This window comes from Dinoponera quadriceps, unplaced genomic scaffold (genome assembly GCF_001313825.1).
Source record: "Dinoponera quadriceps isolate SergipeBrazil2010 unplaced genomic scaffold, ASM131382v1 scaffold192, whole genome shotgun sequence".
Classification (NCBI taxonomy): Eukaryota; Metazoa; Arthropoda; class Insecta; order Hymenoptera; family Formicidae; genus Dinoponera; species Dinoponera quadriceps.
The window spans coordinates 460,625-481,391 of NW_014554324.1; the positions used below are offsets into that span (position 1 = coordinate 460,625).

The 20,767-nt window shown below is 45.8% G+C and overlaps 1 protein-coding gene across 5 annotated transcripts in view; it reads left to right on the forward strand.

Annotated features, from left to right (window-relative positions):
- LOC106746598 overlaps window positions 1–20,767 on the forward strand; it is a 230,760-nt gene that overhangs the window by 49,107 nt on the left and 160,886 nt on the right. For 3 of the 5 annotated variants that reach the window (XM_014623364.1, XM_014623356.1, XM_014623373.1), the window contains one exon: window positions 7,317–7,396. In XM_014623364.1, coding sequence (XP_014478850.1) covers window positions 7,373–7,396 — 24 coding nt within the window. In that variant the 5' untranslated portion in view covers window positions 7,317–7,372. Of the gene's footprint in view, window positions 1–7,316; window positions 7,397–20,767 lie in introns of those variants that run through there. The other 2 variants (XM_014623382.1, XM_014623395.1) reach the window with 2 other exon arrangements.

The window sequence follows — 20,767 nt, forward strand, 5'->3', positions numbered from 1 at the left end:
CCCCCCCCCCCCCCCACCTTCCTCCTTTCTCTCGTTCTCGCCTGTTCTCTCTCATTCTCCCCCTTTTTTCCGCTCGCTCGCGAAGATGCACGTCGGGATTCGCGGCCTTGATTTATACCGAAATCGGCGCCGTTTATTATCAGCCGCCTCTCCCCCTCCCCTCCCCGTCCGCTGGCCCTACCTTTCTCTCTCTCCGTCCGCGCAAACCGTGCCTGTGCTGTTGGATGTGTGCATGCGTGAAATTGGAAACGCAGACAAGCGTCCATGCAAATTTAACCCGTCCGTCCGTCCGTACGTCCCTCCCTCCGTTCGTTCGTCCGTCCGTACGTTCGTCCGTACATACGTCTGTTCGCCATTCGACTCCGCGGCCGACAAAGAAGGAACTTCCGTATCCTACCACCGTTTTCACCCTTCCCCCTTCCCCTTCACCCCGACGAGCCACCCCTTATCCTGCAGCTGTGCGTACTACCTAGCTAGCTGGCTACCCCTCGGTAGCCTGTGTCTCGTTGACGGGTTCTCCGGGGGATGGAAGAGAGGAAGCTTCATAGGGGAAGTTCGATGCGAGATGTTTCGGGAAATGTTGGGTATACTTAGCAGATGAAAGAGAAGGAGGCGAAGGAAGAGAGTGGAGAATGACGTTATCCTGTCTCATGCATATATGTATCGCGCGGGGAAAAGTACGTTAAATATTGAGTCCAGATATCAGCGGGACGGAAAACTCATTGGAGCCTCTTGATTCCGCTTATTATCGCCGTCTGCGTCTTCTTCGGGTTTATCTTTTGTTTCACTTGTCACTTTGGCTCTACTTTACTTTCTTTCTCCCTCGCTCTCTTTTTCTCTCTGTATGTGTCTCTCTTATTTACGCTGAGAGAATCCCGCTAGAGTTACCGATATTTTATATATCAGCTTTAAACTTTGTCTTTTTAAGGGGTTTGACTCCATACAAGTAATAACAGCAATACAATAAAGAATTTTATGCTAGAAACAGTATACTGAAATTTTTGTGTTATTTTAACAGGGGGAATGTGTTAAAAAGTACACAAGTATAATGTTAAATTAACACATTCAGCTTGCGAATAAATGACCTTTCAACACACTTCCCATGTTAAAACACAAAATTTCAGTGGACTGTTCTTAACTCAAACTTGTTCACCGTGCTAGAGAAACTAGAGAAATGTTTTCTCTTGATTATATTTCTGTCACTTGTGCGATTACAAATATTAAAACTTTTTTCTCAATATACACGGACATTTTTTTAAGTATTTTTTTTAATTAATTCCCGACGTCTTGCTTCGTGTGTTTGTTTGATCTTTTTCCACGACTTCGTCGGATGCGGCCGGGAACGTCGATGTATCCCAGATGTAGAATATTTCGAGAAATGTTCGATATATACTTAGGAGATGAGAAACGGCGGGAAGGGCCCGAGAATCATGTTATTCGTGCACGTTGAAATGCTCGAAACACCTGCTGAACTTGAATGGATCGAGAAATAAACCGTTAAATATCGTTGTATTTATTTAACGATAAATTTACGACTCGGCGATTTTTCTCGCTGTTTTTTGCCTTAGCTTTTGTTCTGCACACACATTCGAGCCTCAATATGCGGCATATTACGGACGTAACACGAGCAGTATATAGGATAGTCATATACATTCGCCTAAAGCACTATATATATCCTATATAGCAGCACAAAGCGCCATATTATGGCCCACTGTCAATTGCTAAATGTGGGCAAAGTCACGTAATAGATGCAAATCTTGCCCTCAATAACAGTGCTTAATTAATTCCAATGATGTAATTGTTGCTTACGCAGCCTCAAATTATCCAGGTAACTCCGCTTGCGCTCGTCGGCAGGGTGAACTTGGCGCGACAAAAAGAAGCTCTAAAGACCGGTCGATATCCGAAGAAGTAATCCGTTAAACTGTAATTTCAATGACCACGAAAAACTAATCGATTATCGGGCTAACCGTTCGTCGTTATTTCCCGGAAGGCTAAAAGCCGAGTTTCTGAATTGATTTCATGCTGATTTTATATTACTATCGGAAATTTTCTCGCGATATATTTATATATTTACTTTATATATTGTAACTTACATATTTTATATTATATATTATAATAATTACATAATACGATTCTCCTCGTTTATCGGGTGAATAATTATCATTTGTAATTAATTCATGATGCGATTTTCAATAACGTTGAGACGTATCGTAGACCAATTACCACCTCGCTCGACGCTCTCCGCGTTTTTTCTGATAGATAAATCCTTTCCTTTTTTACCAAACTCGCGGTAATCATTAGCTTTGTCGCGAGGAAGTATTGCGGTGTCGCGATTACGTTTGATTGGCTCTAAATAACTAATCCCATTATGTAAAGCTACGCGAATTATTATTCCAGATGAGTGCCCTTAGTAAACGTGGCAGTTTAGTTTGCACAGTGAACGTATAGAGTGTGCCCTAGACTCAATTAAGTTCTGATCAATTCGCCGACAAAAGTGGGACGAGCTGTATCCCACTTTAATCCCTTTACGCTTCGATCTTTATAACTAGTTTCGCTTTATTATTACGCGCAATATCGCCGGCATACCAAAAGGATTGCGTCTTCCCTTCTCTCTTTATTCCGAGAGACGCGTTGTATCGCGGGCTTAATGTCATTGCATTTTGCGCGTGTAAGTTTTGAGGCGGCGCGTCAATCGTCGCGCGTACACTCGAAATTTCTTCGGGCGGAATCTCATCTTTCAGCACATGCGAAAAGCAGCGATATTTTAACTCGGGACGATAGCGAAAATACCGCCGCTCGAATTCGCGGGAGCGAATGTTTCACTCAAGCTCAGAGCGGATTCTGATTCCATACGAGCGATGCTTCGATCGATTAGAGTGAATTTGTTCCCGCTAGAGGGTGGGATACATCAGATTCACCCTTCAGTTTCGAGTGAGAATATTCACTCGACGACTTTCGGAGTGGAGCATTTCACTCTGCACCGAAGTGAAAAGTCACCCGAATCCGACCGACTCGGTTGTCACACGGGGGAAAAGTAATTTTTTGTCTAGTTGCAGCGAAACCATCCGGATATTAGTGAATCGCTCGCAATCGGAGCGGAAACAGTTTTATCGCCAGGATAGAAAAAAATTCCACTGAGTGAATCTTTCGGTGGGATACGTTGATTTGCTGTTAGAGCAAAACAGAGTTTCCCCGACATTTATTCTCTCACTGGCGAAACAATTTATGGAATCAGTAAAATATGTTCAGCGAGTGTGCAATTAGTAGTACTCTCAACAAGTCGTTTTGCCGTCCACAACAGCGGCCGGCAAATTTTGCTGCGACAGCACGAAATTCCCTGTGCCAGCAAGTTATTTTTCTCCGTGCATTCTGCTTTTCGAGCGAGACTTCATTCCGAGGAATCTGAAGGATAACGGAAAGTCTCGTCCGTTACAATTATCGCTATTCGCTCTTGTCGAGTTGATTATCAGTAACAACTCCATCTACTTATCACTTTCGCACGTTATTTCTCGATCGTTACCGTTTCGCTTGTCATTTCAATCGCCGAATCGATCGGCACCGCGTGTTTCCTCCTCTTACACGCACAGAAAACGAATCTGCCGCGCATCCGTCGCGATGTTTGTCCCGACTGATATGCCGGCGATTAGGATTTTCATTGCGCTTAATCACTTCGGCGCTATGTCGAACATTCGATAATAATTAATTAGCCACTGCCACTGGCCATTAGCGCGTCCGTCATTTACGAATCTAGTTTAACTTGCTCCGCCGACCGTTCAGTTTTCACAAGCCAGTTTCATAAACGACGTCACTTAGTCGTTAATTCGCGACCCATTAATACCCGACATTCGCGGGAAGTTACTTTGTTTACCTTCCGTGCGACGTCCGAGTTTCGAAAAGTATAATGTTGGCCGTCGAGTTAGACTTTTCTTTCGTCCTTTCGTGAAAGAAAAACCGTCAATCTTACTTTGTACCTCGCGGCTATCGTCGCTTATTGAGTTCAGGAGTGACGCTGACTCGCGATCTCCCTCGCTCGCGTTTTCCTAACGACGTTAACTGCATTTATCTTGTGATATCTGACTTGCTCGATTGACTTCGTCCGAGCTACGCCACTTCGGCGAACATGTCGGCGCAGGACCAACTGTCTTCACCGAGGACATCGTAGACATATATAGACTAAACGCTCCCCATGAGAAGCTGCGAGGACTTCATCGGACAAGGATGTCCTGTTACTGCAGGCATTCAACTTTTGTCTAGCAGCTTGATTGCTCTCGAAGGAAGCTAGGCGAAACCAAATCTATGCCGCGACTCTAATGACACACAATTTGCTGTCTCCCTAAATGATTTTCCTCCAGGTTTTCTCCAGCGAAATACGAATATAGCTTTTCTTCAATCTTGTCCTCAAGTCTCTCGTATGTTTTCATCATAAAGAAATAAAACAAATCATTATACACGTAAGTAAATATTTAAAATCGTCCGAAGTTTATCTTCTCAGGTGCTTGGTCGACGCAACGATCCGTAGCAGCATCTGAAAAGACGTACTTTAAACGATCTTAGAACTTTATAAGGTCCGGCCATAAATACTGGCCTGTGAGTAGACCAAAGTCGATGCGCGACTTAGCGAGCGCATGGAAGGCCGATGCAGCAAAAGTGCATCAGCCACAGGTGCTTTAACGACGCGTGAAAGCAGTGCTTCTTTCCCCGCTTCTCTTCTCCTTCTTATCCTTCTCTCTTTCTTTCTTTTGCTCTCCTTTTATTCCACCATCACCTGCTCCTCCCTCTCTCTCTCTCTCTCTCTCTCTCACAGACACATTCTCTCTCTCTCCCCCCTTCGTCCCTCCTGCCATTTTCTAACGCAGATATTAAAATCAATACGGTATGCGTTTGACTGGTACACCGTATGTACCGCCATTACCGCATGCACCGGCCGCGTATGTACGATCCGCTGCCCCCGCAATCATCCCGCGCCATACCCATCCTTCCTGCAATCCTCTCCGCTCCCCCCTCCCCCCCCCTTGCCACGGCCGCCCTCCCTTGCGGATGCACGCGAGAACTGCAGCTGCAGCTGTAGCGCCTTGCAGCCGACGTGGTTGAGAGGTTGAACCGAGGTGCGAACTGTTAAAGGAGGGATGAAGGGCTCGGGGAATTTGACGTCGGGGGCCGAGGATGACTTTGGAAAATGACGGCGCACCCGAGATAACGGATGATCTAATCTGCGCGCGCTTCTGAATCTTCCCCTCTCTCTCTCTCCCCCTCTCTTTCTCTCTCTTTCTTCCGCGGGATTGGCTATCTTTCTCGCTTCTTCGCTTAATTCGCCGCCCAAATTCGCTCGGAATTTCCTTTCCCGTTTGGATGCGCACCTCCGAATCGCTCTGCTTCTATGGGTTTCTAAGCTGAAATCTCGTGAGCGCTCGAATTTCGGGATGGATCTACTTTCTCGAGATGGTTGTATACTTCCGGAAGGCGTCGCGTTACTCGCCCCTTTAATCCCCCGGAATCACGAGAGTCGGGGGATCCTCTCTCTTTCTCTCTCTCTCTAACTAGCGTCGTGTAAACCAAGCATCTCATTACACCCGTCAGTATAATTATCACTTCACCGTCTTTTCCTTCCTTTTACCGCCTCTCTTTTTTCCCTTCCATCTCTTCTCTCTCTCTTTCTCTCTCGGCTGTCTCCCGGCGACTCGAAGCGTTTTAATCGTTTGATTCTCATATCGTCGCGTCGTCCCCGGCCACCACGTGAGTCTGGGTGCGAAGTATTAAGGGAGGGCGCAAAGATGGGATATAATTTCATACCAAGTTAATCAGGCGCTCTCAGGGAGTCCCCGGGGAGACGCGCAATGTCAAGGAGGACTGGCGAGGTAGTAGCAGTAGCGGCAGAAGGAGGCGGGGGAGGAGGGTCGGGATCGTAACCCGCGACATCAAATACTGTCCAAGACGTGCCGATGTCATGTAACAGCTGCTACTAATCGCCTGTTTAACTCAGCTAATTAGCGGCTTAATTACACGGCGATCGTGACGCTGATAGTTCAACAACGCGATCACGGCGATTACACGGCGCACTTTGTTACATTACATCTCGGCCGGCGGTCGCGCGACGGCCGTGGAAAAATTCGAGGGGGGGGGGGGAACTCCCGGTTAATTACGTTCCGAATATACACCGCGTTCAGGAGCGGTCGAACTTGTTCTCACCCGCCCCGCCATAGATTGATTAACTTTCGAGCGAGCACCGCAGTTGATTAATTAAACGCTCTTCGACCGTGGGATACCTCCGTCTGGAGATATCCGCCTCCTCGTGGATGTCCTCTCGGGACGAGTTTGCATATTTTTCCGAACATATTCATTCGAGTTATCCCCCGAAATTGTGATTCTTCCTTCCCTTTCTTTCGATTCCATTCAGCCCCGCTCAACGTTGAAATAAAGGCGACTATTACGGCGTGTCGTTGCAACTCTGTCGCGCTTTCGAGGCTTCGCGCGGCAATAATAAAATTGAGGCGCGCTCGGCGCCGCAAACAGCCGAAAAGATGGCGGATTAATAATCCCGCGCGCCGCGGCAAGGGTTAAGGGCGTCGTATAAGTTCATGATGTCGCGCGAGCTCTCGCGTATTTCGCTGACACCTCGTAAAACTGTAAACACGTTGCCGGCATTGGTTTTATCGCGCATTCGGACTCGGGATTCACGAGCCGCCATTTAGCCGGAATATTATTTTGTCAGGCCGCTTCCGGGATCCGTGAGCGAGCCGAGTTGAAATTACTCGCGCCGGCGCGCACGGCGCAATTAACGGGTAGGATTTACGTCGTGGCGAGTACTCCGAGGCGAAACGCTTTACGACGGTTAAGACAAAGAATCGGGCAGAGATGAAACAATGTAACGGAAATGAGGAGGGTGAGCCTTAAGTGCGCGCGAATGCCAGGCAGAGTGACATCCGAAAACGTACCTAAAATCGTCCGCTCGAGGATGATAGGTACTCTTCGCCCTCCCGCCGCGACCGTGTCGAATTGTGATGCCGAAGGAGGGAGGAATTCGCGCGGGCGTTTTCGCTTGCGCTGCACAGACGTCGTCTCCGACACTTTTGCCCCGACGAGTGTCGATTTTTCATCACGACCGAATTCCACGGCCGCGATGTGTCTAACAATATGTCGCCTTGACATATGAATCTGACATCAAGCATACAATCGCAAAGTTGTTTGATGAAAAACTTACGTATATGTACATATGTGCGTACATATATATATATGTATTTTTTGATTTTGATTTGGTATAAATCTAACTTGCGATAAGCACAGCATCTAATCGGCTCGTCCTTGCTCTTGATTTTCAGGATCGAGGTTTGCGGCCGATCGATCGATCTCGGTGGCGAGTGCGTGTGGATCGTGCATGTCCGAAGTCGGCGATTCGCAGGTAAGTCGATTTACCGACGATTGCATTATATTTCTACCTGTTTTCCGCCGGGCCAATAATTGCCCGTACAATTGCGACTCGCAATTAATCACGGCACGATCGCATAATCTAATACAGAAATTGCACGTGCAACGTATCGCGGTAATATACCGGCAATTGATTGCACGAAACAGAACACGCTCCAATTCGCACGACTGTACATGCAAAATGTTCGGTGTAAATTTGAATTCGTCAGCATACACAACCGCGAATAATCCTTTGAGTGTCAGTGACGCATACTTGCGCGCCTTCGCAAAAAAGCTGGAAAACAGGCGATTCTTCCGTCACTTTGAACGTCGCGATTTAACGAAGTGTCGATATCGGCGACTCCTGTGTCTACACGAGATTACATTCTTCAACTGATTTTGATCAACAGAATTCTAATTGAAAGCTCGGTTACAAACATATACAATAATAAAAATGTGAAAGTTGCGACTAATGGTGATCTTCCTCGAAACTTTCACATCAGAACTTTTGACTCCAATTGGGCCCCAAGAAATGCTATTAAAGCAATGATAGTTTCGGGACATCCTATATGTGCGTGTTTAATAGTAAAATGTGTCAACGTGCAATCTTTTCTTAGACAGATAACGATAGGAAAAATACGGCGGAGGGCGCAGTTAAGTAACTTTCTGATGGCTAATAACGAGTTTAGGTGCCCTTTCGTGATTTCTTGGCATCAGCTTTAACAGACGGAAATATTTGGTATAATTAAGATTGCATGGGAAGGGTTTAATTCAGTCACAGCCGCACAAAAGAATACCTCTTTCGTTTTACCTCGCTATTTTTCTTTTACGTGGTGAAACGTCAATCGAGCGAGAAACAGACTTTACTAGTGTAAAATGCGGTGGGCCGGCCGGATAAGAAACGAAAGGGGATGGTTTTGTGTCGGTGCCTTGTTAACTCGTGATTATTGTTCGTCAATTTTAATTACACGCTTTTAACGGGCGACGGGCGCGATTTCTTGGAAAACTTTCGCGAAGACGCGGCACACTTCGCGAATGATATATTTCGCTGTTTCTAATCCCGCTGAATCGCAAATTGAGCATCACCGCAATCCAAGGACCTTCAATTAGTGCCGAGAAAAAGTGGCGATAAATTGAAATAAATGATTAATCGCGAACGCTCGACGGTAAATAATTGATGACGCTATTATATATTTTCGTGGCTGGGCGTGCGACGTTGTTATAAAGTTTCGTTCGGCGATACGTTAAATGTAAATTTATTTAATCGCCCCCATTGGATTTTCGGAATTCGTTTACCGTGGAATTATTGAAGTTTATCAAATATGCGAATGTGTGCGACGTACCGATCGGAATATTAAGAGGACGATTAGTATAGAAATACGCGGCAAATGAATAACAATAAATATACGGAGCGTCCCAAAATCGGTGACGAGCAAACTGCCGATTTTTCTCACGTGAATCGACGCGCTAATTATTTTCGATCTAAGATGGATGTCCGAATTAGTGACAGTGTCCTAATTTATGATAATCCGTTCTTTTGAATGAGTCAAATAATATAGTTCCGTATTTATTCTAAAAAAATGTGTTTTTACTCTAAATTTTACGTATTATCTGTCGTCAAGTTTCGAATAAAATTAAAAGCCGCACTAAATACTGAAATATCATAATTACGAGCTGCTAATAGCGACAGTTGGAATAGTTACTCGCCGATGCTTTAGAAGTTGGCCGTTAATGTAAGACTTTTTTATTTCTTTGTATTTTTAATCTCAAACGATTGAAATTGTCAAAATCGAGGAAAGACTAAAGAATATTTTGCAAGCGAAAAAAGCAACGAGATACGTGTTTTTTATAGTTAATATATGTATATAATCAATACTAGAATATTTATACGCCTGTATTACTGATTATCTAAATGAATATATTATAAAATGATATAAACGTTCCTATTTCTAAAGAGGAAACGTGAATTATAAAATTTATAATTCCAAAATATACTCCTATGATAATAACTCTCCCTCAAAAATTTATAACAAATAGTACGAATATGAGTTCTTAAATTGTAATGTTTAAGTCATACATTTATATATGTTTATTTTAACGTTCTGTACCAATTTGTGACACTCGAATAATGATTTTTGTCAATAATAGGATTGTTCGTACGTTGCCTGTTCAGTTATATAGACGCACTATGTCAGAAATTGGGATAAAATCAAAATTACATCGTTAAATGGTATTTCCGTCACTTTTGAGTACAAATTATAGATTAATTAAAATTTTATCATAAATTGAATAAAATTTAATACAAATAGAATCCCGAATGTTTAAACTCCCGAACAAAATAAATATTATGTATTTAATACGCGTATATTGATGATAATTTATGAATTTATTTTCACGATGAAGTTACTTAATTATTCATCGGAACTTATAAACCATTAGATAAAAAAAGTATCTCTTCCTCTCTTTTATAATTAAATATTAACCGATTTTTTGTTATCCCGGTGAATATCACACCTCTCCAAATTGTACACTCTATATTCTTCGATCTCCCTTCTCTTTCCCGCTATTTTTTTTTAACGTCCACTTTTACGTTTATTTCGACACGTCCATTGCGAGCCGGCTTTTTGGCAACATTTCGACGCTCGTCAATCTCTTGACGAATAAACGATTTCGCCATAACCATTCTGGATTACCGTACGTGGGACTTGATATTGCGCTTCCGGGGTTGCTGCCCCCTTCGCCTCCCGACTTTCCCCGTCCATTCTGTGTACAGCGATTTGTCGCAGCCAAATGCAATTGTACCCCCATTTCTTCGGTAATTGCAAAATCGGGCGAAACTCCCTAAAGCGAAATGACGGAGGGTTCTCGGCTGAAAAAGGAAAAAAACGAAAAATGGACGTCTCGTCGATTATCTCCCCGTAATTCGGCGAAATCCAATTTTTCGCGCAACGGCGAGGGAAAAAAAGGCGAGCATCTTCCTCGCAGTTCCTCTACCTATTTTCAACGTGTGTCCGCGTCTACGCGCGCTACGCTTTGTGTTACTATCGCACGCAGAAGCAACAGCCGATTTTATTTCCGTTTCACCGTTAATTCCGCGGAAGAAAATATTTATATATTTTTTCGTTCGCTCGCGTGCATTGCGCGTATATTGCGTGCCGCTTCGAAAGTTGAAAAAAAAAATTTAGGTTTTCCGAAATCTCGCAATATCGGTGCGCAATAAATCTAAATGTATCTGATAGCACGGTTTCTCTCTCATATTCGCGTGTTGCCATATTTAAAAAACAGGAAATATCGCTGTTTGTAAAAGTTGTCAAAGCTTCTAGGCGCAACGAAAGGTTGATGGAAAAACATTTTTGAAAAATTGCAATTTGGGAAAAGAAGCACACACACACACATAATATAATATGTACACACGTCAAGGCGCTAAAATAGAAATCGATTCTTCCTTACCGCGAGCCGCGACTAGATCCAATTACGGGATCGCTCGGAAAGCAAAGTTCACGCGGCAACAGTCCAAAACCGGTCATTTCATCATCCCCTTCTCCACATTTTCTAGTCCCGCCGGCCAGAAGCCGGTTTATACCCGTGTCCCGATAATCCCGCAATTGTCCGCGCCGCGGGGCTCCACGGTAGAACCGTGTCTTCCTCGCGGCCGTCGCGGATCCGACGATTAATCCGGAGCTTCGGGGATAACCGGCGCGGATCGGCCGTCATCCTCGCTTTGCGCTCGCGCGCCCATGAAAATAAGTCTGCGCGCTCGTATTTAATTTGACAGCCACGGGAGGGCGGGAGGAAAAATTTCCCGCCCGCTAATGCACTCGTTAACGCGCTCGCGCGAGCTCACGCGATTTATTAGGAGCGAATGATCGATCGATCGAGCGAGTGTACGAGAGAGTGAAGGAAGGAACGAGCGAGCTCGGCGGTCGCGCTCTGGTGCGAGCGGCGTTTTATCGATCGATCGGCCGGCGAGCGGCGGGAGATTTACGCGTGCATGCCAGCCGTGCCTCCAACGAACATATGTCATGTTATTTACGAGCCGGGCATTACTCTCTGCCCGATTTACTATATTTTATGTTACGTGGATGGACTCGCGATTCTTCCGGATCTTTCGCCGAATCGGACGCCGGTCACGTCCAAGTGCGTGCCCGCGTTCCGACGACGGAGCCCCGGCCCGCCGATACTCAAGTTAATTGCGCGACGCGCCTCTTCGCGAGAGAGTCGCCCCCTTTTTTCCATTTATACCATTTATACCGGTGCATTACGCCGGTGTATTTTCTCGGAAAGAACGTGTCTGTCAACGTGGCCGCTTATCATGACTAACTCGTAATAAAGAAACGGCCACTGCGAGCGCGTGTGTACGCGCAGAAGAAACGCTCGATTGCGCGCGGTATACACGTCGGGCCGAAAGTTGAATAAGATTAAAGGCGAAGGTGATCTCGGACCGAGGAGAAATTGCGATCGGAAGCCGAGGCTCGTTAGAACGGAAATGATATTTCTCAGACGTATCCCCGGCACTTACGCAGCCGCGATCGACGCGTGTCCTGGTAAGGCATATTCGGGGGAATTCGGTTGACCGCGAGATTACCGGCGCATACGCGCGTCCCGGGGAGCCAGGAAAAATAGGTGCGTCGGTATCGGCGACACCTCTTTCGCGAGGAAGGCATTAAAGGACCGTTCGATCACGATCATCCCGATACTTCCGAGTCGAAATGGGGCAAATCTCGGGTGCTTAATGGCGGCCATTTGAGGGTCAGCGTCGTGGCGGGGGATTTATGCCCTCATATTTTGGCAGAGACGGTCGCGTCGCGGAGCCTTTCGGCAACGTCACCGGGCGCCTTTCAATCAGCCGACGCGCGCAATTCGGCCGCCTGATCCCCCGACATTTTTACCCCGAGCGGTATAATGCATCGCTCGATTTCCACCGCGGAAATCGGAAGCGGAGGGAGCAAAGAAAAGAGGGGGGGGGGGGANAAGAAAAGAGGGGGGGGGGGAATGAGAACGCGCCGTTCTCTCGGATGGATCCCGCCGGGGACCGGCTATTTCTCGAGACTCTCCGGCCGCGCTTGTTCCCTTTCAGGATACAAAATCGCTGTTTTTTTCAAGCTCTAAGTAACCGCTCGCGCGCTCAAGGCAGGAGGTTGCTCCGTGTGGCCCGCTATCCGTTACTCACCTATTCGTACGAATTACACGGCTGGGAGAGCGATCTCTTTCGTTACGCGCGATCCGAGGCGAAATCGCGCGCGAAACTGTCGCGAGTTCATGACTCGCTTTTATGATCGTTCCCTACGTCTTTGTCTTGATTGCCGTTTTTATCGCCGTCCGTCATACGAAAGCTTGACCGACGATTGAGTTGCCGAAGATACGGTAAATTAGGAAAATTCGAGAGAGAGAGGTACACATATATATATAAGTTTACCACAACTTCGTTTCAAATGAATATTTATTATTTGAGCGAAGTAAATATATAGAAATTTTGCTTTATAAATATGAAATTTATGAGCTGCCCTTTTGACGCGCCACGGAAAATACGGTACTAATAGGTGATGCGCCCTTGATTAATTGTATATTTCGAAAGAAATATATATTGAAAAACGGAACGAATTTCTGCCTCAGCTCAATATTTCATCTGGTTTTATTAACTCTCTGTTGGAGGCACAGTCGATTTTTCAAATATAATTTAATTACACTTTATATATATACGTAATTTAATGAGACTCGGTAATATCATAGGTCATTGGCGATCGCAGAGGTCGCGGCATTCGGCGTGTTAATCGAATGAATGATTTCCCGACCGCAGGGCGCGAAATCGATTCTTCGTCGCGTCCCAAATATCTCGCGGATATTTATTTACGAATAATCTACGATTCACGCTGTCGGTCGGTTCACAGTCAGAGGTCACGGTCAGATCATCGCCCGGTAAAATCCATTAAGTTCACTGCATTTTCGAGCTTGCATTCACACCGTCGGTCACGGCCGAGTAGAGCAAACGGTTGTAGGAACCGCGAGCCAATCCTCGAAAGAAATCTACGTGGTAAAAAAATTGTGTGTCGCAAGTTGCCTTAACGATGCGCCGATTTTTAATTGCGCCCCTCTCGGCCCTCTTCTCGTTCCGCATCGAGCGAATTCCGCGTAGATTTACAAATCTCGCGGAACTGCGAGAGGTCCTTCGGCATCCGTGCGCGCTCGCGTTTCCGCAGGATGCAAAGTGCCCGGCAGGACTCCCCCTCCCCCTCGCCCCGCCGACAACGACGCCCTGACTGCGCGAGCGACAAGAAAGAGAGAGAGAGAGAGATACAGCCGTTTGAAGTCGCGTTACACGCCAAATAACACTCGGATTGTAAAGCCAAATAAAAGTATTGCTCTCCTTCGGCTTCGTTTTCTTTCTTCTTCTTCTTCCCCTTTTCTCGCTCCGTCTCGTTCATTCATGAGAGGGAGAGAGAAAAACGGCGGATAAATCGAACTCGGCTCTACTTAAAAGCGCGCGCGAAGGAAGTTCGGGCGCTCGCGAGAACGCGATTAAAAAGCGATTTCCAATGAAAAGGCGGGAGCGAGTACGAGGATCGGGGATTCGACGTGATGCCGGAGGCAGAGGAGAGCGACAGGGAGGGGGATAGGGAGGAGAGAGGGGCGAACGACACCGTGCGGCGGTGTTTTTATTTCACGGGAAATTTAACTTTAGGACTGGCGAGTCGGGGAGAAATTGCGATGGACAGGGCGAGTTCGGTATTGGATTACGACGGAATGATTGCGCTCTTAATTAAAAGGGGTGGGACAAGGGGGTAGGAACACAGGTCGAGGGGGGAGGAGGAGGAGGAAGGGAGGGCGGCAGAGCCCGACCCCGTTCGTGTTTCCGCTAAAGGGATTAACTTACTAAATCAGAGTTATGGTCTCATTGTCAGTCGCGATCATAAAGCCGATAGATAGATGTTAACGCGATGAAGTTTCCTCCGGGTTTGTCTTCGGTCCAACTTCCGCGAAAACGGGCTGAGATCGCCGCGTCAGCTCTCCTGTATTTCATTAATGCCGTCGCGAGCGTCGCCGGCCGCGCGTTGTTTAAACTGTCAGCGCGTGTCGCGATTTCGCTGGACGTTATTACGCGTCTTCCGAGTCTTTCCTGCGGGATCGACCGGCCACGTTCGTATCACATACGACGAGCACACGACGACACATCGGTGGATGGACGTTAACGCGTGAGTTCTTTTCACTCTTCTTTTCGCGGGAGTTTCGGGTAGCCTCGGTGGCGGACTTCCCACCTACCCTCGTAATTAATCGATCGCCTCTTCCGACATTCGGTCTAAGATGTAGGTTTAATTCTCGGGTTTCTAGCGATTGCTCGTAATTTCCCGCGAGGAACCAGTATAATGATGGTATTCCGAGAGGAGAACATACATTTTTAAAAAGGACCCGAATCGAAAGCTTAATAGTAACCATATTTATTAACGGAGAAATTTTCTAATATATGACAGGTAATTTGCGGAATCGCGGATATTGTGTGTGTGTGTGTGCGGACTGGCAAAAAGTAAAGGAGAAACGGAATAATTTAATAAAGGGAAAGAGAGTGCTAAAATGATAGAGTAAATAATATACAGAGGAAAAGAGTTCTTTAATAATTTAATATATATTTTTGTTTGACTAGAGTTTGTTTGATATAAACAACATAACTTCATATCAAATATCATTTTATTTAGATGAAAATATTGTTGTTTCATTAAAGTAAACCATGTTTGATAAAGAAAACTATTATTTTAAGGAAAGATAATATTTGGTTTTTGATAAAAAAGAAATTATTCCACTGTATATTAAATTGCCTCACTGAAACAAAGAAGCTCTTTGATATTTTTCTAACGCAATGTTACTTTTTCCAAATAATTTATTATTTGTGACATCCCCCCTCCCCTCTCTCTTTCTCTTTCCTCCATTGTCTTCACGTCTTCGCGTTTCTCATCCGTGTTGATTAGTGCACGACGTTCCAAACAGAATTTAATGTGTAATTTCGGGCGTTAATATGCGATCTCCTGCCGGTCGCGGAATTTTGACCGGTTTTAAACGATGAGTGTCTAAACTTGCCTAACGGCTCGCGGGTTATGGTTTTATTAATGCTCTTATTTATATTCATCCCTCGCGAGACGCGCCTCATATAACATGGAATGATGGAACGCGGCCGCCCTTCTTCATCCTCGTCTTAATGAAAAGCGCATGAGTCCCGGCCGAGTAACTTCGAGCGGCGGCGTTTCCACCGACGACTCATCCCCTACCGAAAACGATTCGCTAATCTCGTAAGTGCTTCGTGTAACGGAGAACTGAATATGCAGCAATTAATCCTCACGCTGCGCCGACAGCCACCGCGCTGGCTGAGCGCCGCTCCCGCACTTTTTCTCCATTTGTAATAACAACGTGTTCCGCGAAAATGCGCGGACGGTTTATATCTCGAGAGACGAAGGGACGCGGAATGGACGCGGAAAAATGCCGCGGGACGGGATGAAATAATATCGGCCGTTAAATTAGACGTTTCGTTAGTTGCATCAGTTCCTTCGTTAGTTTTCGAATTAGTATCCGCGCACCTGCGCGTCCCCGATTGTTAATTCGCGTATTTCCACCACTCGAACATACTCGTGAATTAATTCTCGGCGACAACTCGGTGATAAATATGCCGAAAGGAAAAACATTGTTAATCTCGCTGCAAATTACAGTGAGTTTCACCGTATCCTTTTGTTGTTCTAGCGAGAAAGTAGCAGCGGCGTAACACACGCGTGCGAAGTTATTATTATTAACTTGGTAATTAACAATTATTATTATTATAATTTTATTAATATTGCTGTACTAGTATATAATTGCGTTTACTATAGTTTAGTTGCACCAACGAGTGCGCCGAGTGTAATATTTGCTCCGGCATAAAATTACAGTCACGGGAACCACGGATGTTTCCTTCTGAAAAAGAGTCCTTCCGCAAGGGTGTAAAATATGTCTCATGCCTGATTTAATTCAAGCATTTCCCTTCACGCGGATACCGCGGCGCGATAATTAATTCACGTCCGAGTCGCCGATTTGTCGAAACGTTCGTCGATCAAACGTTATGGACACTTTTAACCCCCTTTTTTTTTCTCAAGCACTCCGTACGGACGGCCGTTACGTTAAAAAGTTCCGCAAGTGTGCCGGCGTAAAGAGCGCATCGAGCTGAGGGATGATAGACGTACGAAAAAATGCAAATTCCCGAGCAGACAGGACGACACAAGGACGATTACTACTCGGGCAAGGGAGGAAAAATCCGTCGCGTAATTCAGATGAACCTTGTTTAAACTTTAGTCCCTGTCCTATATATCTCGTCTGTTCCCGTTAGTCGAACAGAAGGCAAGCAAGCAGGCAGCTGGGAGAAAGAGAGAAGGTCACAGCGGGAGGGAGGTGGTAAATTCCCTTGGGACACGATTGAACTGACCGAGAGATCGATCGAAGTCTCGATTCGAGGGAGTCCAATCGGTAAAAATAAACGAGAAATTCACTCTTTATCGCATTGTGTGTCGCGCCCAGTGCAGGACCACTTTCCCGTTTGTAAAACATAACAAGAACTATTCCCGGGCTCGGCCGTGTACACGTCACGCTACAGGTCGCATTTAACGTGCACGCTTATTTTTAATCTCGGGCCGCAATTTCAAGCGGGCTCACGTAACGCGCGGAACCGGCTATTTACGGCGATTGGCTCTCGGCGCTCGGTGGCGTGTAATGTTAATTGTTGCTCCGACGAGAGTTCGCCGAACGGAATCCGCGTGTTATTCGAGAAGCCGCTCAAGAAATGCCGTTTCTTCGGCCTCCTTCGTCCTCCCTCCGCGTCCATCTCGATTAATTATGCCAGAAGCGAGAGAAGACGCGCGTATACAACATTCTTGCGAAACACGTGGAAATGAGAAGACATTTTCATGAAATGCTATTATGGGTAGATTTCGAAAAACACGGTCCGAGAAATTGTTCCCTCTTTTATTGCGATGATTAATAGATACCATAAAAATTAACGTGGCAAAATCACGAGGTGAAGATCGGGCGTGTCATGTTAATTAATCGGTTACTTGTTGTTTACGATTATTTGTCGAAGCAACGGACTATTTTACAAATCTGCTCTCGATTTACCGCGTCGCTTTGTGGATACGTATTTTCTTTCGACGTATTTGCCGAGAATCCGGAACGCACATTTCTCGATTCTGATGTCATCGATCAAACGGGAAAAAATGACTCCGGGGACCAGCAAATTTCACGTCGTAGCGAATAAATACACAGGTTGTATTTGTCAAATACCATCCAATTTCGGAGTTAAATTTTTGGGGTAATTTTATAAAGAAATGCACATATGTTCGTGTGAATTTTTCTTTATGAACAAAATTACCTCAAAAAATCATCTCCTGGAACATTGACACCGAAGCACCAAAGAAACACCTTGTATATTTCTTTATCTGCTACGACAGCGTAAAGAATTTGCCATCCCTCTGAATTATTTTCCTCCGTGCATGAGATCGTAATTCGGTCGTCGCTTTTAAGTCGATACGAACGACGTGTGTTCGCCGGTTCCCTCTCACTCTTTTTTCTTCCTGTAATTCCGCTCATCTTTATCGAGATCCTAAAAGAAGACCGAACGAGAATCCGCGAGACTCGCCGAGATCTTCCGCTTTGCGTGGTGTTATTATTATCTACGGGCCGCGATTTGTTCGCAAGAACCGTAAGCGCGTCTGAGAAATTCCACGCGCGTCCCACCGCCTTAAATATTTAACGGCTGTATCGAGGCAAAAAATCTCAGACACTTAGGATTCGTAAAATTCGCGAATACTTTCTTCGTGAGTAAATAATTCCGTATCGGCTGCTGCGGCCGCCATGTAAACTTTATGTTCCTCCCTAGGCGGCCATGTTGTCGGACACGTAAAATCCGCTGCTTTGTGTGTCCTCGCTCCACGCCGGGATTTCCGCAGGAAATAAGGAAGCGAAATTCGCGTTGTTTGTTGGCTTTATATTTTGCGGCAAAACACACTGCGTCGGCCAGCCGCGTTCCGCGGGCGATATTAATGATATCTATTTATTTATAATTCGAACAATCTCTTCCCATACGCGTTCATGATTTAACGAGAGAAGATTCGTTCGGGATTCTGATAAGCTCTTTTCCGTGACATGTTTATTAAATACTTCTTGCAATTACCGCGATACTCAGTCGAAAATTCCAGAAGGGGTTGTAAATATTGATGTAACGAATTCCTGCGGCACAAGCTTAAAGTTAGTAAATTAACGAATGCTTCATCAAGAGCGCGTAACGGTATTCACGAAGAGAAAGAGAAAGAGAGAAAGGGAGAGGAGTTGCGGAAACAAAGAGATCACGAAGAGAAAGATAATTTAACGTGCTGAAGTCGGGAGCGATCCTCTCTCTTTTAAATAAAAAAAAACATTTTACAAACATTTTTCGATTTCAGACTTTCTTAAACTTCCCCCGTAAGAAAACGAAAATATGCGGGAAACATAAAATTGCGCAAAATGTGTCAATATTAACATGAATAAACGAGGAAAAAGGGCAAGATTGCACGGGCATGAACATTCATACAAATTAAAATTCCTGCCCAGAGCCCCGGTGGCTTGTGCAAACAAATGATAGTAGTTTTACCCTTCGCGGAGCGATACGCGTCGGACAAAAAATAGTCTATTGAGAACGAGTGCCCGGAAGACCTCCGTAATCGACAAAGTTCAAGCGCGAACACTCAACCGCGAGTATAAAAATTCCCGCTACGACGATATCAACGTTCTGTGCGAGCGGTGAACGGTACTTTTGCATTTTACCCAATGTCCTAGATTGTAAAAAAAAAATCGTTGGTTGATCATCGGAAAGCCCGAAAGCCCACGGTTCATTGCAAAGAGCGCGCGAACATTCCTGCAAATTAAACAACGATATCAAAATACCAGCATTATAACGAGACATGCGAAAAATAATACGATCGTAATTTATTCGAGAAAAACAGTCACACCCGAGGAAGGGAGATATTTGGTCGAAGAACGTTTATCACGCTGCGGGATTCGGAAGGATCGGCCGAGTTTATTAACGAGCGGTGGATCTCCGATAAGAACTGATAATTCGATAAGAGTCGGTCTCTAACGGCTTAATTGCGGCCGACGGGAGGGGCATAAGGATTCCGTGGATGGAATTCGCGCGGGGGGGGGGGGGGGAAATTACGNCAAGCTCTGTAAACTTGATTTGTTCTCAACTTTTCGTGCGATCGACGTTAACGGCGTTCGAACAAACAACAAAGTGCGCGTGCGCGCGCGCTGCAGCACGACGGCGGCGGAACTTTCGAGTTAATATGACGCGCCGTTAATTTGTTAACAACAAACGGGCGTAATACGTAATAGACCTCCCCTTGTAATTTGCACCCCCGGTCCGGCGAGTAAGGTTACGTTGCTTGTAATTAACTTTAATTAATTTTATTCAGCTTGTTTAACTAATTTTAAGTAACTATGCGTAACTGTTTGCCGCGCGTAATTCGCGATATTTGCGAGGTCGATTAAACGGACCGAGATCGTTAAATGTTTCATCGGTTCATGCGCAAATCGCGACGCGATATTAAATCCGATCGAAAGCGCGCGCTCGAGATTTATACCGCGCTGCTATTATTCCCCTCTTCCTTCCCGTGTTTTAATATTTTATCACCTTTTATTATAATAACACACCGCGTTGTGTTGCCGGAGAATAAGAACCACGCCGGTATTATCGATTAATACTATTTTCCCCGATTCGCGCGCCGTGATTTACGCGCGCACGCTTTGTTTATCGACAGACAGATTTGTTTGCGTGCATTCCATCGTCCGGTTTATTGTTTCAACGTAGGCGTTTTATTATCGCAACCGGGGAGGAGGAGGGGGGGGGGACTGTTGCGATTCCGATCGCCGCGGTTACCCGCCCGCTATCTTCGCGGCCTGCGGTTTAAGTCATAAGCAGCGTCCATCGCCGTACATGTGTGTGTGTGTGTGTGTGTACGTGCGACCTCCTGGCCATACACTCGCCGCGATAAAGTCTCTTTTCAACAATAGGAACGTTATTGCCGCGGCGGTAGATAATTACGGGGGAAATAATGGCAGCGCGCCTTCGCACCAGGTGCATTTATCAGATTAAGATCTGACCCGCGCACATTCGCGCCCAAGAAATTATGGCGGGGATCAAGCCGCCGGATTATTAATGCGCGAACGCTCAGTTTCGGAACACCCGGTACGTAACTCTCTCTCTCTCTCTCTCTCTCTCTCTCTCCGTTCCTCAAACGGCCCGATAGCTCGGCGGCATTGTTATTACGGGTTAGAAGGCGCGTTCGCGACGCGAGGAGATTTCGTTTATCTTGGCGGAAACGCCGCAGTT